Raw genomic sequence first — 17,500 nt, forward strand, 5'->3', positions numbered from 1 at the left:
ATATATATATATATACACACAATTGGGTGTGCTAAACCCAAACCTCCTTCCTTATTGGTAACATAAAGAATTCTTCTCTTAATATGGTTCATTCTAGATCCCCATATGAATGTAAATAACACATTCAATAATTCTTTTTCGCATTTTGTGGTATCATAAATATACTTGCTAGATGTGCCATTTTACCCAATATTACTAAATTAATTAAACATGCTTTTTTCTATATGTAAGTATAAATGTTCTCCAGAATATACAAGTACTCCTTCTTTTAAGTGTTATGTCCTTTCATTGTGTCATGCTCTGTTGCTCAAAACCAAATTTTATTCCCAACACTTCTGTTTCTTCATTATTAAACTGGATACTCTTATTTTTCCAGATAACCTCCTATCTATTACTCTTTTCTTCATTAACACTTAAGCCTAAAATTTTTAGTACTTTGTTGAGTGCCTTGATGGCTATATTCATCCATTCTTTATTTTTAACTACTAATACTAGATCATTAGCATAAGAGAACATCACTGGAATCTGAATTCCCCATGGTGTGCAATATTTAGCTTCCTCAAATGCTAAACTTATCTTAGTAACTACCGCATCCGTAATAAATGCAAATAGAATACTACTTATTGGACATCCTTGCTTAATGCCACTCTTTATTTCTATTACCTCATTTAACCAACAATTAACCACTAGTCACACTTTATTTTTGTTATATACAGATTTCAAAATGTTGATCATTTTATTACGTGTATTACAGTCTTTCAGTATCTCCCATAATGCTTAGTGCTAAATCTTGTCGTATGCTTTACTTGCATCTCCTTCCAGTATTTTTAATTATGTTGTCTATTTATTACGTCATCTACCAGTTCTCTTATTAACATTAGAAGTTTTTGACTTTATTCCAAAAACTGTTTCAGTTTGCACCTTATTAACCTTACTTAGTATTCTTTTTTTCTACTGTTTTCATAAAGGTCTTATAATCAACATTATTCAATATTAATGGTCTCCAGTTTTTTGTCTATTCTTTCTCTCTTTTTATATACAAATTTAATTGCACCCATACACATTTTTTCATCATTTATATCTTTCTCAAACCATTCATTTAACACCTCTAAAAATATTCTTTTTTGCCATTCTTGCATGTCCTTATATATTAGGTATTCCAGTCCCTCTAAACCTGTAGCTGCTTCAACATTTATGGTTTTCAACACATTTTAAATTCTATCATTGTACTTTTTAATTCCATTATCTTGTTGTCATCTTCAGTTAATTCTTTTAAGTTTCATCTATTTTTTCATGTAGTGTAACATATAGAAACATTTTCTAAAATATGTTTTTTTACTATCTGTATAATTTCTTTTTGTGCATTCATTATACTTCCTTCTTCACTCCTTAACTCCCTTATTATTCTTATTTTTTCTTTAACCGTTTTACTTAAATATGGCGCTACTTATTTTCTACCTTGTAAAAATAACTTTGTTTGAATAACAGTTTTTTTAATTTTTCTCTTGGTTCAATTCATATAACATTTTCTGCCTTTCTATAAACTCTTCTTTATTGTCTATCATGTTTTTAAAGACTTGGTTACTGATTTCCTTTTATTTATAACTATTTTGTATTATTTTTGCCTTTTGCTATTGTAGTGCTTCTTTTCTATATTTTCTTTTACACTAATCCACCAGCTTGTGCAATCTTTATAAAATCCTATCATGCTTATATGATCAAGCCATAGTTGATATATTATATCCCTTACATACTCATTTAACTCTGATTCATTGATTCCTTTTGCCCCTCTACCTACTTTTATATAACCTAGTCTTTCTTGGATCTCTACCTATATTGCTAGATGTTCTGAAAATCCCATACTTTTAACTCCATGATGTAATAATACCTAGACTTTCTGATATTATAAAGTAATTAATTTCAGTTATCATATTGCTCCTTTTGTATCCCCAGTGTTTGTTTTTCTATAAAAACATTTCACTGCTTTTGATCATATCTGAAATAACTTTTACATCTGCCCCTTCTTTTTGCCTTTGTCTTAAATCACAATTGAAGTCTCCCACCGCTATCACTTGCATAATCAAGTATTTTCCTGAACATAATTTCTCGTTTTTGTAAAGTGTATGTGTAGAGTGTAATCACCCTATATATTTGGTTCTTCTGTCTTATATCAGTTATTACTATTTTTTCTAATACTACAAGTGTATAATCCAGAATTTCTATACCTTCTCTGCATGAAATTGCTATGCCTGAACATTTCTCATTTTCTAAGTTCTGTATAACCTTACCATCTCGTAATCTATTTATTTGTATTCTTTCTTCTTCTGTTATTATTCTTATATCTGTTAATACTATAATGTCCATAGTTAGCATTCTGCACCATTCCAAAACCCCTAGCCTTCACTGAACATTCTTTATACTGTTAACGTTAATAATTAGGATTCTCAGTTTAAGGAAGTGTTTGTGTTGCTTTTTTCCATTTCCTTTATTATTTCCTCCTATATTTTAAAATGTATGTTTTCTATATTTCACTCTTTTCCCAATAGAACTTCTTTTACTTTTAACTCTTATCCATTTATCATCTTCTTCATCGATTGAATTACTTACTACTTCTCCTGTCTCGTCTTCTTTCCCTTTTGATTTACTCATATACTTCCATACTTCCATTCTTATATCTTTCTCATTTACTTTTTTTTCTTTTTGTGTTTCTTCTGTATTATCTACTATGATACTCACTCTGTCTTGGTCTGACTTTGTTTTCTGTATAATTTTCTGCACCATCACTGTCCTTCCATGAATGTCCTATTTTTTCACACCTTAGTGCTCTTCCTTTCTTTTTATTTCTGTCTCTCTGTTTCTTTATATCAACTCATCTAACAGCCAATTTTAAAGGAAGCAGAGTATGTCTTCCTCCATAATATTTTAAAGGAACAGGAGTATGGGTTCCTGCAGTCTCACCTAATGATAGCAGCTACATGATATAACTTGTCTGGATTTATCACTAGCAGTATCTAAAGAGAGATACTGAATTCTGACAACCTCTGACTTGTAAATGGAGTACTAGCTGCATAATGCCACAGACCAATTCATTTAACGTGACCTTTGTTCCACGAGCGTAGTCCACTATGCACAGTCCAGAAGTTAAAAGGGACCTCACCAGGAAGCTGCTTTCTCAACTTAATGTAACCCAATGCAGTTTTTCTTGTTTTAGCATAAAAGTGGATGATTCTGTTCTCAAAATGTTTTGGCTTGGGGGTAGGCAGTGATACAACTAAGGCAATACATCCATGGCCTGATGTGACATTACAAAAAGAACTGCAAGTATGTGCATATTTGAGAAACAGAGTTAGTTTGACCTTCTAATAGTCTTGGTACATTTCCACTACAAGCAATTTTACAGTCAATTAAGTTATATGCACTGTGTATGCTGAAAAATACAACTACCACTGTTTTTATCAAAAAATAGTTAACTATTTTCTTTTAAAGCCAGCCTAATGTTGCCTTCTGCATGTTTTGTTGAAATACAGATGCAGGCGTTACTCTGCCTGTCACATTGCTTCTCTGAAAACAAATACATTTACATTAGTATAGCAGTGCTTCTCTCCAGGCTGAATGAACGTGGCTGTCCTATGGATTTCTTAAATAAGAAATTGGATAAGCTGGAAGGAAATAATATTAAAAAAGGACCTTACAGACATTGCTTAGAAACAATACCTAGGAAATGAACAACAGAAGTTACTAGTCAAGTTTCAGAGATAGTGCCAAAGTTCATTTCATGTTACAATGCAAATTACCAACATGTTTGAACATATAGTGACAGCTGGAAATTTCATTTATAGATGGTGCAAAACTGTCAGTCATGATTGCTTATCTGTCTTATTGCAAACTGGAATAAAGCTGTGACTGTACCCCAGACCAACTGTATTGGTCTAAATGACAGGGTTGATGAAGGCAGCAGGGGAAGATGGGAGTAAGCAGTTAATGCCAGCTCGACCATCCTGGGGAGAGGGAGGCAGCATGGAGCCTAACATGCTCAGAATGCACACTAGTAAGCGAGTTATCAGTAAGATTGTACATGCATGGTAGACAGCATGCACCTCCTGAGGGCAGCTTTAGTGGAACACACAAGCTAGTGGGCGAAGGGGTGAAAGGACTGTTGATGTGATCTGCTGACCACCACACTCACTCATACCCAATTCTGGCATCCTCTGGGGAATAAATGGGCTGGAGGGCTCTTATCCTAATAGAACAGAAAATGGATCAGTCTGGTTCAGGATGGGGAGCACCTGCAGAGTACAGGCTTGGTTCACCAGCCTCTTTGCAGGTGTGCATGATTCTATGGTGGAAAAACATAGAGGACCCTGCACACCTGCATAATGGAACATTTTTGATAAAAGAATGGATACATTAACCAAGTCCTTATTTAAACACTTTTGTGAGGTAGATCATATGGTATATCTAAACTCCAAGTTTTGTAGTTAGTAACACTGATTATATCTGGGGCAATTTTAAAATTCAGCTATTGCTTTATGAGTAGAAGAGGCAGTTGCACTTGAATAGTGCAGTGGATATGGGCTTAAATTAACATATTTCTAGTAAGCCGTAATTAAATAAAAAAGTGCAAAAAAGTGTAATTGAAAGAAACTTTAGTTAACAGGTTACACATGTTTATAATGTTCTTGACAACAATGCCTCACTAAATGTTTTTGATAATTTTGTGTTATGATTGGTTGAATATAGACATATGATAGATTTTAAACTATTATTTAATGCATGACAACTTATCTATAAACTCTCCCCAGTAGCTGGTGTTCTTGTATCATTTTATGCTTTTGATTCAGATTAATAAAATGGCTATTTTTTATGAAAACTCTTTGCATGTGACTTTGTAGATTCTTTTTGATAGCAGTCAAGAATATTCTGAAAAAAAATCATAATCAGAAGCCATGTTTCAGTCTGGGAAAAATATGCACAGAGACTTGTCTTGGCAGTTCACTTTATTCAGACTACTAACTCCTTTTGTTATAGACAAGTTAAACGATTTATTGTAAAATTGAGTTACTGTATTTCAAGCTATGTTTTGTTTTCTAAGTTTCATTCCTGGGAAGCACATTTGAGTTCTGGACCAATCTAGTATGATTATTGAATTTTTAAAATATGTTTGTTTTGAATGTTTTATTTGGCAAAACTGTTAAATGGAAAATTCACTTTTCAATTTGTTTTACACTTGAAATATGTTATTCCATTCATCAACAGGCAAGTTATGTATCCTTCAGTAGTAAATAACCTTTTTGGCAAAGGAACCTGTCCCACAAGTAAGAGTGAATTCAAAGAGTTTGAAAAGCATTTCCAAAAGTTTGATGAAGATTTTGAGTATGGATCCCAACTTCCAGAAATATTTCTAAGGTGAGCTGTCTTTTCAAGTCCTGAATGTGTAAGTACAGATTTGGAATGCTTTCCTTTGTTAAAAAGACTTTGGGCTTATAGCAGTTAAAAGTTAATGCTCTTTAGTTGGAGTTTGAGTCAGGTGTAACATACATGTAGTTTTGCTTTCCCAAAACCTTTATCTTTATAACATGTATTGTTTTCCGGTTGATGTGACTTGCATTTAACACAATGGTATCATGTGACCCTATTAGACTGAAACACTGACGTGTCTGAAAATAATGTATTTCCCACATGCGCCAACACACACCCACACACACACACACACACACACACACACACACACACACACACACACCAACAACAACAGATTTATTGGGCAACTTTCAGTCTACTGCTATGAATTTCATTGTCTTTTCTTTTGATTGTAGTGGACAAAACAAGTGCAAGACATTTTAGGTTAGATATTTCAGCATTCTGTATAGGATTCTTGACAATAGTATGCTAACAAAAAAGAGGTGAAATTCTGTGACTGTCTACTGATATGAAAAAGAGAAAAAATGCAATCTGCCTCCATAAGTGGCTACCAGCTATTGTATTTATGTGCTTTTAGAAAGTATAAACCATGCCTGGATCCTTGTATATCTGATAAAGTCATAAAAATGTGTTTTTCTGGCAAATATGTGCCATATTTTGTTTTGAATATTACTTTAAAGGTTTTGCATATATCTTTGCTGATGCATCATAAAAGCCATTGCAGTTGATGTATTGCAAAGGCAGTTTTGATATTTATATTCGCATCAATTTTTAATTTTTATGTAGTGCATGGAGCATGCTGATTACTCTCCGATATTCGGAAAAGGCCAAATCAGTTAAGTGCTAGAGTGCCGCAAGACCCGATCTTAACAAATGTTAAGTACCCTCTGCTAAAGTAGTTAAGGTCAGGACCAATGTTCGACAGTAAAATCTGACAGGACAAATGACAGGTGCAGAATAAAATATTTGTTTCTGCCTGCCATCTGTTGGTAACATGTCCCTAACCTCCTGCTCTAAACCACTAGCATACCAGTATATGTGTTTGCCTGATTTAGTGAAGGATATGAAGTGTGAAACCTAAATTTATGCTATTTAGTGTTTGCAGACCTTAGTGGTTTGTTAGAAAACCAAGGGCACACCCAATATATGAGGCAAAAATCCAGAAATTGTGCAAAAATCTGGACAGTTGAGAAGCTTGGACAGTGACTATGAACATAAGGGACAGTGTTAGACTACCTTTCTGAAAGCACTTGCTATGTGTTTTATGGCTTTGAAAGCCTGTAAAACACATAGCTTTTTTATTTTTACTGTAATATGTAGTACACAGAGCAGATAAAAGCTTCATGCAATACAAAGGGTTATGAGCGATTAGCTGATGCTAACCTAATGTTATGTGTTGTCTGCATGGATGTCAGGATTCACCTCTTAAGCTTCACTCTCGAGGTGAGTTCCTTGGCATCCATGTCTCAAACACATAACGTAGTTAGCATTAGCAAACTGCTCATAATCCTCTATATTATTGCTGCTGACTATAAATACATCCCTTGTAGCCATTTGTGGTCTTGTCGGATAAAGGGCTTGACTGCACCTTAGCCAACTTGGATTTGAGGATTTAAATAATGGCCCTGGGTGCTGCAGGAAGTAGCTGGGATGGGATGGTATTGAGCAATCATCACCAGCTAACTAATTGGGGGGGGGTGGAGGCAGTTGGGGGGAGTTGGGCTGTGATACTTAAGCAGCATTTAATGGCTGGCAGGGTGGTAGGTTCAGGCTATAGGCGTTATAGGAACCTGCCAAGGCATGCATAGGCAGGCTGCTGTAAGTCTTGACTGTTCATCTTTTTCAGCCTGATACTGTAGGTGTCAGTGTGCCAAACAGCCGTTAGAAGAAGAAGGGAAGCAAAGACTGTAAAAATTATTTTCTCAAGTGGATGCTGAGGAAGATGCTGTAACAGAGCTGGTATTTTATCCTCTGCCACCCATTTGAGGGGAGAGTTCAAAATGCTAGGGTGTCTTCACTTTCTCAGACATGGTTATGGTTCAGGACTATCAACAGGGCTTGTGTGACAGGAGGAGAGATCCAGCAGTGTCCGCCAGAATTCACAGTGCTAATGGAAAGCATACAATTGGTAACATATTTGATTGGTGTGAATCAGAAAACTGCATTAAAAAGATTAAAATATTTTACCGGTAATATTTATTATTTTTAATGTGTGCATTATTTCATACTTTCTGATACTCTTTAACACGTTTGAATATTACTTGTAACTTCTGCGAATTTTCATATTTAAAGAAACAGAGTCATATTACCTTGCGGCTAATACTATTTTCACATATACGTCAGAATATGGATTTAGAGAAGATTTTGTCAGATTTGTGCATTTTCCTTAAGCCTATATTTACTCTGTCAATTTAATTTCTCCATGTTTTTGAGTTTCTCATACCATGACAGGAAGGGGCCCCATTCCTAAGTCAAGGTATGATTGAAGCTTGTGAAATTAGTATTGTTTCAATCTTTGATGTTAACCAAAAGTGCACTTTGTAAGCCCCCACAATGTGCCAAGAATTGATTCTTCTGTAATTCATATGGAATTACATGTACTGATAACGTATATAAATATGACTGTAAATTCTTTTTTTATGAGACTCATTGTTCTTACTTCTGTTGGAACTGTTTGGTTATCCTTCTTCCACATTGATTTTATTTTTGCCTGCAAATCCTGGTATTTTATGACTGTGTGTGTCTCTGTATGTATGTTAGAGTAATCATTGGGTGTAGCAATTTCAGTGATCGATGCTACTGTTGTCTTCCTTTCATGGACTACTGTATTTGTTTTTCTGGCATCTGTTTTCTGAACTGTTGGTGATGGGTGATCCTATGTGATATAAACTGTATTCTCTGTAATGCTTTGTGGCTTCCAGTATTCTCAGTTACTTCAATACTGTAATGTTTGCACAATCCCCAGTACAACAATCTTGCCACAATATTATGCCTTTCAGTATATAGGCACTCTGCCATTAGTGTATCACACCCAGCAACAGGATATGTGACTGTTTCCATTTCTGATTTACAGAACCTGCATCTGTCTGTTTTTGAAACATGTTCAATGAACATTGTAAACGAATGTGTACATAGTCCTGGGCCGTCAGTGTTAGCCTTTCATCTTTTGAATTAAATTCACCTCTCCTTAACCATTAATACATCAAATCCTGATTGACATGAGGTTATTCCAGGAGTTTTATGTACTTGCTACAATATTTATCCCTTTCTACATTTCTTGTCTTCTCATCAGATCCTTCTCATTATATTCTTTTTGTTCTTTAGGCACATTCATTTGCTGCCCGATTTTTGTCTACTTCTATTTTGATTTCCATTCCTGCTTGACACTAATATGATTCTGCTAAACTAAGCAGGGAAATCATCTTAGATTTGTGTTTTCGTGTTTTAAAACATTCACTATGTTTGGATCTGGTGAGGTTAGCAGATGTGTCTGCAGTCCTACAGTTTCAGAGCTACACTTGTAATAATTTTCAAGGAGGACTTTTCCAATACCTTTTGGGCCAGTCAATCACCCCAAGTTAGAACAGGAAAAGCAAATTGGTTCATAGCCTGGACTTTGTTCCTAGCAGGAAGGGCTGCTTTCGGTAGTAATGTTAGTCTTCTAAAACATTCTTTACTGAGTTTTGTTTGCACTTGTTCATGTTTTATTGTTGATCCTTCATCAATTTCCAAATACTTATGCACTCCCTCCTGCTCAAGTTCCTTGATATCACATTCCTGTCACAGACTGATATTTGTTTGGTGCTGCAGCTCTCCTGTTTTAAATGTTACTTTTGTACATTTATCAGGACAAAAAAATGAAAATTTATCTAATTTGAGAAAGTTTTGACCACATCCATTTGGCTTTCAGCTCCTCATCTGATGAACTATACCATGTTAAATCATCAACAAAAGGAAGATGAAAAGTATTTACACTTTGTTGGTTTCTGGGAGCCAAATTGTAATAATGACCTAATCTGTTAAGTAGACAGCTTAATAGGTTAAGGGCAAGAAAAAAAGAGTAGCAGTGAAAGAATCACCCTGGAATATCCCCCTTTGAAATGTTCTCCCTGGGATAATAATTTGTCTTTTATCATAGTTTACCTACAAAGTGGTTTGCCACTGTTTCATGGACACTGTAGTGTGATTAATCAATATAGGGTATATCTTATACATTTGTAAGGGCTCCTTTATCTATGAATGTGGAATGCTTTCAAATACTTTTTATAATCTATGCATGCCATACATAGATTCTTCCCCTTTTTACAATTTTCTATTATGGCTTTATTTAACAACAAACGATCCTTTGTTCCATATGACTTCCTTTTGTTCTATTGCCATAATTGAAGTTTTTTTTCTAAATGACTATAATCTCTATCTGCATCGATTCCAGCGTATAGTTTGTGCATCATCAGAAGGGAACTTATTTGTCTTTAGTTTTTAAGATGGCTTGTAGGTTCTCTTTTAAGATGGAGTATAATTTTCCTGTTAACCAGACTGTTGCTTCTTTTGAATGCGCATATAAGTAGTTCTTATTTAGGGCTAAATCTTTATGTAAAGATGATAATACTTTTAGTCAGAAGTTAAGTACTACATCGAGGCCTTGGGTTTTCCATTCAGGAGCTTTTCTTAATTTTGTTTCAGTTTCCCTGGCTGTTACTTCATCCCATGTTGTATTCTTTCTACCTAAACTTCTTGTTGCTTCTTTTACTTTCTTCTGTCTATTCAGCATATTTGTTGTCCACAGGGTCTTCATTGCTATTTCTCCAAAATGTGTCTGTCTCTTCTTTTTTGGTGTTGTTTGTATTCCTTTTGCTTTGTTTTCCAATTCTCTGTAAAATATTTGTGGGTCATCAATGAATTGCTTGTCTTGTACTTTTCCTTTATATTTATCTGCATATCTTCTAAGTTTTTCTTCCTGTGCCAATATCTTTAGTTTACTGTATTGCAACAGTGTACGATATTTCCTGGTCTGTTCTATATTGTGTGTTGCTTTTATCATATCTATCTATCTAAGTATTTATGTTTATATTTTCCCTTTTCTATACTCTTCTAACAGTGACACTTCTTGTCTTAATTGCTTTATAGTTTTCTCTATTCGATACTTCCATGGTGGCATTTAGTTTCTTCCCGTCCTTTCCCTTATTGCCCTGTACTGTTATTAATTTAGCTGGACAGTAATATATCCTATTTACTTCTGTTACATTACATGAATTTATGTTATTAGTCTTGATTACTGTGTTTATTTGTTTTATCAGACTTCTAACATTTTGGGTCTTACAGACTTTCTGTAATCTATTTCATTCATCAATCTTAATATGTCTACCCATCTCTATTAAATCAAGCAACTCTTCCCCTAGGTCTTTTTTTTCTAAACTGAGGGCACATTCTTTATTCTCTGTTTCCTGCAGGTATTCTACAGAAAGTTCCAGAACATCTTCCTGTGCCACATTCTCTTCAGTTTCATTGTGTCATCTGTTGCTCTTTCATAAGGGAATTCACTGGCTTATCGCTTCACAACATTGATTGCATTGGAATTGCCACTGTTTCCTGCTCCTTTCCTTGCCATTCAGTTCCAACTGAAATTTTGTACTGGTTTCCTACTGAAGGCTCCAGAGTATCTTCATGTGGCATCTGATCTGCTGCTTTCCATTCGACCTTCTTCTCCTTAATTTGGGGATTCGTTGCTCCATCATTCAGTGACACTACCAGGGTTGTATTTTATACACTAAATCTTTCAATTTGCAGGTAGTGTATAACTTCAGTTTCTATTTCTTTAATTTCTCCATTACTGATCCTCTTTTCTACTTCCCCCCTTTGTTTTCTTATTTGTTTGTATTGTAAATGTTTTCATACCCAGATGCATTTGCCTGTATTTCTCTTCAAATATAATTGGTGCTGCTTTTTTGTATTGATTAGTTTTGTTTTCTTCTTTGCATAAATATTGCACAATATTAAATCTCTTTTTCTGTCCCCCGCTCTACTTGTTTCTCTTTACTTTATGGATTCATTGTTCCATCGTCATGTGACATAAACTGTGTTAGACTTTATACACTAAATCCTTCACTTTGCAGGTATTTAATAACTTCAGCTTTTATTTGTTTAACCTCTACTTTGGTAATTTTCTGTTCTACATTCCCCTTTTTCATCTTATTTTTTTGTATTGTGAAATTTTCCATATCACCGTGCTTATGTCTGTATTTCTCTTCAAATATCTTTGGAGCTGCTTTTTTGCATAAATATTGCACCATATCAGATCTCTCTTTCCAGTGTCCATGTTTCTTTTTGTACCTTTCAAAAATCACTAGGTTTTGTTCTTTATATTTTCACATTTCTCAGTCACTTTTTTTTTCCAAACTGCCCAAGATTTCTTGATCTATATAATGTTTTTTCATGAATCTATTATATTAATGAAATACAAATTTGCATTTGAAGTTTTAGGCAGTTTTTCTTGTGCACATATTTTTCTTTCCTCTCATTTCTGTCTTAAGCATTTTGAATGTCTTCTTTCTGGAAATTCTGGGCTTTTTGCATAATTTATTTTCTTATCCTCAATAATCCATCCTGTCACTTTAATGTTTTTTTTTTTTGACCTGTCAGTTTTCAGTTTTAGTTTTTGCAGACTACTACTTCCTTCTACAGTAGGGGACCATCTACACAGTGGACACTTGCTGTGTGAGAGTGGGAATGCCCAGGTACTGTGGCCAGGTCTCAGCTGCTTCAGTAGTTTACTGGTAGAGTGGTAAGAACAGTGATCTGAAGGCCATAAGTCTAAGTCCTAGCTGACGCATACATTTCTTTAGTGTGAGAATGCTACATGTTGATCAAGCTGTTGCCTGTTTAACTGCAAAATGATAATACGGGCCATCTGAACTTTGGCTGAAGAATATGTTGTAGGCATCTCTCCCTTAGTTTTTGTTTGCTTGTATTTATTAAATTGGGAGGATTTTTTTTTTTTTTTTACTTTTTTGGGCCACACTCTGCCATCTTTCTGACACTCACTTAGCTCTGGCCATCATATGACAACCATCAGGGGATTATTATTTTTTGCCACATCCATTCCTATCTTATGTCATATAAGCACTCTTAGGGTGCACACCCAATAGGTACTACTTGCTTTTGTCAGTGATGAATCTCTTCAGCAACCCTGTCCCCTACAGAATGAGTGGCTCCTGCTTTGGTTTTATTTTTCACTAGAGTACATTATTGGATGACAGTACCTGCTTCATTGGAGTTGAATGACAAAGCCCTGATTATGGCTGTGGTGACCTAAGTTTAATTAGGGCTTTTGTCACCTGGTCGATCCTGCAGCGAGGATGGACATTTGTAAAGCCTAAGAGTGAGGGTAGGGCAGAGCCAGCCTTGCAGTACCATAGTTCTTTGGAAGAGGGCAGCATTGTAAATGTGCAGTGTGAGGGTGGACATTATACTCACCAAGCCACCACCTGATAGCAGCCTTTGTTGCAGGTGTGCTGAAGCATGCACTTGCATTGGGGAGGGATTGTGGAACTGTGCAGTGATGTGGTTTTCACATACCCGGACCCAGTCAACAGCATTAGTCTTTTATAAAAATTCTGTCATTGCTGGAATACCAGAGAGGAAATAAAACACCTTCATGATAGCCTGAATGATAACCCTGTTTGTTCCTCTCTCACCTTGATTCCAGGTGAAATTCCTAGATAAGGGAGTGGAGTGGGTAAGCCATATTCACTTAGAGTGAGGCCTTTTGATCAGGAGGCACGGTGATGAAAATCAGATTAAAAAAAATTATTTGGTAGCACATTCCGCATTTCATAACTCTCTTTCTCCACTTAGGAGAGGCAAGCAGACACTGCCTCTTTATTCCTTTTCTTCCCCGGCTGGCTGTACTCATGGGAGCCTGTTGATCAAATGAATGCAATTCCTTGGAAAGTCAGTTTGGTGGAGAAGTTGTGGAGTTTTCCTTTTCTCCACTATTGTATAACATCTGAGTAAGTATATGTACATTTGGTGGGTATGGCGGCTGCAGTGTGGCTTGCCCTGCAAAAAAGGTATAACCCATGTTCAGTAAAAGTTGTTTTGTACCATTGTGACTGTAGTTAGGGCTTCATCCCTCTCCTGTAAACCATGGAGCCAGCATGTTTGGATGTTGAATTTAATGAGCGGATCCACTTTGATCAGGACTGCTGTGAGTGTTGAAACCTTTGATATGTTCACATCTGTTTGCATGACTCTTTAATTGGGGGCTGTAGCGATTCTGGCACTGGTAAATCTCCTTGGGCATTGCCTAGCATGGAAGTCACTTTCTGTTTATACAGGCCACAGAATGGCACTGTCTTAGATATACTAACAAACCTAGGATCTTTCTGTTTTCTAGCCATAGTTATACCCTTTGTAATTAACACAAATCATGATGTCATCATCTATAAAGATCATTAGCAGAGGTTTTCTTACCAGTTTTAAGTGGTTTAAAGGGTAACCTTTTTGTTGCTTCAGCTTTCTGATTCTAGTAAATGGATGTTTTGCATTTAAAATTTTTTTTTATATATTTATAAAGTTTGTGAACTGTTTGCACATCAGCAGGTATTAGTCCTTTCCTTCCGGCATCATCTCATTACACATTTTTTCTTTTCTTGGATGACCAGATTTTGTGAAGAAGTGTTTTGCAGTGGTAGAAAATGTTGTTTCAATTGACTGTTGTGAAATACAGATAAGGAAGACAGCGGGGTACTGTATATCTACTCCCAATACTTTAAAGCTTCTGTAAAACATTCCAGAAATGAACAAGGAGAGGATGGAAATCACAGAATTTTTGTACAATTTCAGATGTAGTGAGGGTCTGGTCAGGTGGTTAGTGGGTATGTTTCAGTAAAGGTATAATTTTGTTGAAGTGCTTGTTAATATTTTTGCTTTTTTCCATCTGAGGACCAGAATGAGTTGTTTGTAAGGCATATTCATCAAACTATGGCTGGTGACTTAAACTCATGTAAAAGCTCTTCATTAACAAGGAGTGTGAGAAAGGGTAGCTATTTCTACTAAAAATAAACACAGCTTTAAGCTAGGCCTACATGACAGAAGTTGTTATCTGCACTTCTCAGGATTGGAAAAAATATCCTGTTTCCCGACATTGTGTGATCTCGGATTTAGCATATATAATAAATGGGGGATGTGGCGATGGAAGGAAGGCTTGTCCCCTGCTAAAAAGGCTGTTTTAATTTTTTTACTGTACCTTTTTTTATGTGCTGAGGTTATTGCTCAGCTCATGCAACATTTCGGACATCAACATTTGGGTCTTTCTTCAAAGTAAAATAGACCCATTTATGTAGTTTGTTTTCATTCAGCAACTTTATTTATTTTTTTATTTTATTTGTCATTTGTTAACCAGGTTAGTCCAACTGACTAACTGGACATCAGTGGACATCAGAGGAGAAAAGCTGCAGACAGTTATTACAAAGTTACAAAAAAGAAAAACAATGAAGTTTTATGCAAACATTACAATAATGTGTTTTACATGAGAACATTAGAAATTTACAAAAGGCCTGAGAATGAAGTTTACAAAAACACTACAATAATATGCATAACATCTGGCACAAAAGTAAATTTTTTTTTTAATCAACAAAAAGAGAAAGAGATGCAAATGTGGTAGGAGTGGGCACTTGCAGTAGATGGGTGTTAAAAGTGTGAGAGTTAGTAAGGTGGTAAGGTGGGATTTAAGTGGGATCATTGCAGTCACAGGTGTTGGCATTTAGGAGAAAAGTTTTACGTTCGGATTTAAAGAGATTTATGTTAGAAATTATTCAGTTATTAAGCGGGAGTTTGTTACATGCACCTTGTTTGAAAAGCAGTCACTACACTTAGATTTAAAAATAAATATATAAATAAACAAACTGCTTCCTGCAGTCCAGGATTTGATTCCTTCATTCCCCCGTTTGTCTCCTGTCTGACTCTGAGGAAGTCACTTGAATAGACAGTGCTCTGGAATAATTGGGAAATTGCACTCTGCTCCCTTTTGGATTGCTGTACAGCATGTCTAATAAGCAACCAATAATGCCCTCCAGAGTATGTATTATTGTGGAAATAACGCATACTCAGGAGTGTTTTGAGGCGTAATGCTGCAGGCAGAGGGCCTCTATACCCCTGGAAGAGTGTTATGTCCACAGTAACACACACCGGAGGACATTGTTGTGCTTGGAGAGAGGGCTGTCTGTTAAAATGCTTTGTATTTTTAAGTACTTTTTTTTTTATTTAACATAGTTCCTCTGCCTAATGTTTCAAACGTGCTGTAGTATATGCAGTTGCTGCTGGAAAAGGTATTTTACATGCAACATATAAGTTATATAATTATTTAATGTCTAGACACACACACACACACACACACACACACACACACACACACACACACACACACACACACACACACACACACACACACACACACACACACACACACACACACACACATGCACGTGCACACACACACACACATGCGCACGCACATGCACACATTCAGAATCATGGACAGACAAGCTGACATATTTATAGAAATATAAACGTTCAGAAATACAGACATACATACACACATGCATAAAAAGAAGCAAACACACTCTATTTCTTTATCTCTTTTCCTCCTCTCCAACACACAGAAATTACAACCACATTCCTTCTCAGAATCATCCACACAGAATGCAGGTATCACGGCCATCTCTCCACCCCCAAGCCCTTCCATGTTCCTTACACACTTTCTTTACTGTCCTGATTTTGGCCATTTTGCTGCACTGTGTATTTAATTCTTGGTAAGTTGCTGATAATTATGGCAATCAGTAATACCAGAATTTAAAAGTTTTGTACATCTCTTCCTTACGCTTTCACTCCTAGAAGTACACATACATTCATACACGCAGTCAGAAAAACAAACATACACATGCATGCACAAACACACTTTTCTTTTCTTTACTTTTTCTTAACTTACTTTTTGATTATTTTACTCACAAAACAGCAAAATGGTGCTTAGCGACTACAAAAAAATGTCTGCTGTTTGCTTTTTAAATGTCTGAACTTCAGGGCACCTTATTATGCTGTCGTGAAGCAGCAGATTTGTTTTTCAGTGGGTATCACCTGTGCATTAACACCCTACTGGAGAATATTCATTCTCCAAACAGGGCAAAGTTTACAGTTTACCCACGCTGTATCTACCTGTTATATGCATTGCATCCAACGATAGACATAGAATATTGTCACAGACTTTGTCAGCAGTAACTATAAATTCTGCATTTTTTTTTTGTTAGCCAAGAATTTAAACTACAAACCCTTGTATGAGTATTCCACATGAACACACTGGATACCCCCAAAAACAAAAATACCCCACACTCTACCATTCTCTGTGTGAGACATACGAGTATACAGCACCTGTAATCTCTTCCAAGCAAATTAATGTGTTAAATGTTCAGAGACAGTAAGTTGTCTTATGTAGAAATGGCGTTTGATGAAATTATTTGTCATTTGTTAAAGGGGCAAGTGGGCTGGCCCAAGGACCCTTTTCAAAAATGAATCTGGTGCGAGGAGTCAACAGAAATTGCATAGCATAGTTTATCCTGAAAGTACAAGACATCATTGCTCATTGTAAAAGTGCAATATCAACAGAAGCAACGTAAGCATACAGTTGGAGCAATATTCAAAGCGTATATTGAGAAGTTTGTTTCATGCTATTAACTAAATAACTAGGTTTAATAACAACATATTTACAAATTTTTTTATACCATTAACTACGGTCATTAGCACCCATTTACACCTGAGTATGTACATATTTACAGAAGTTTTGTAGCACAACTATGGTTATTTCGAAGTGAATGTTGTAGACTCTGCAGAGCTGTAAGGTAGATGTGATCGTGAATGTCTAGCTATTATCCTTAAAGCAGGTTCAAGTATGCTCCTTTTTTATGTGTTGTGCATTTCCCCCTTAAATTTGTTGTGTTCGCTAATTTCTTGTACATGTTTCCAGTTTACTTATCCTTCTTTTTTAAAACTCCTTCTACATACAACTCACCCACCTTCATGTAATGTC

The 17,500-nt window shown here is 35.7% G+C and overlaps 1 protein-coding gene across 3 annotated transcripts in view; it reads left to right on the forward strand.

The window, feature by feature from the left end:
• Nucleotides 1–17,500, forward strand: part of LOC122794334 (24-hydroxycholesterol 7-alpha-hydroxylase) — an 800,221-nt gene that overhangs the window by 43,770 nt on the left and 738,951 nt on the right. For all 3 annotated transcript variants that reach the window (XM_044062639.1, XM_044062641.1, XM_044062640.1), the window contains exon 4: nucleotides 5,257–5,406. In XM_044062639.1, coding sequence (XP_043918574.1) covers nucleotides 5,257–5,406 — 150 coding nt within the window. The remainder of the gene's footprint in view (nucleotides 1–5,256; nucleotides 5,407–17,500) is intronic.

Source organism: Protopterus annectens, chromosome 2.part1 (assembly GCF_019279795.1).
Source record: "Protopterus annectens isolate FY-2018-M chromosome 2.part1, PAN1.0, whole genome shotgun sequence".
Taxonomy (NCBI): domain Eukaryota; kingdom Metazoa; phylum Chordata; order Ceratodontiformes; family Protopteridae; genus Protopterus; species Protopterus annectens.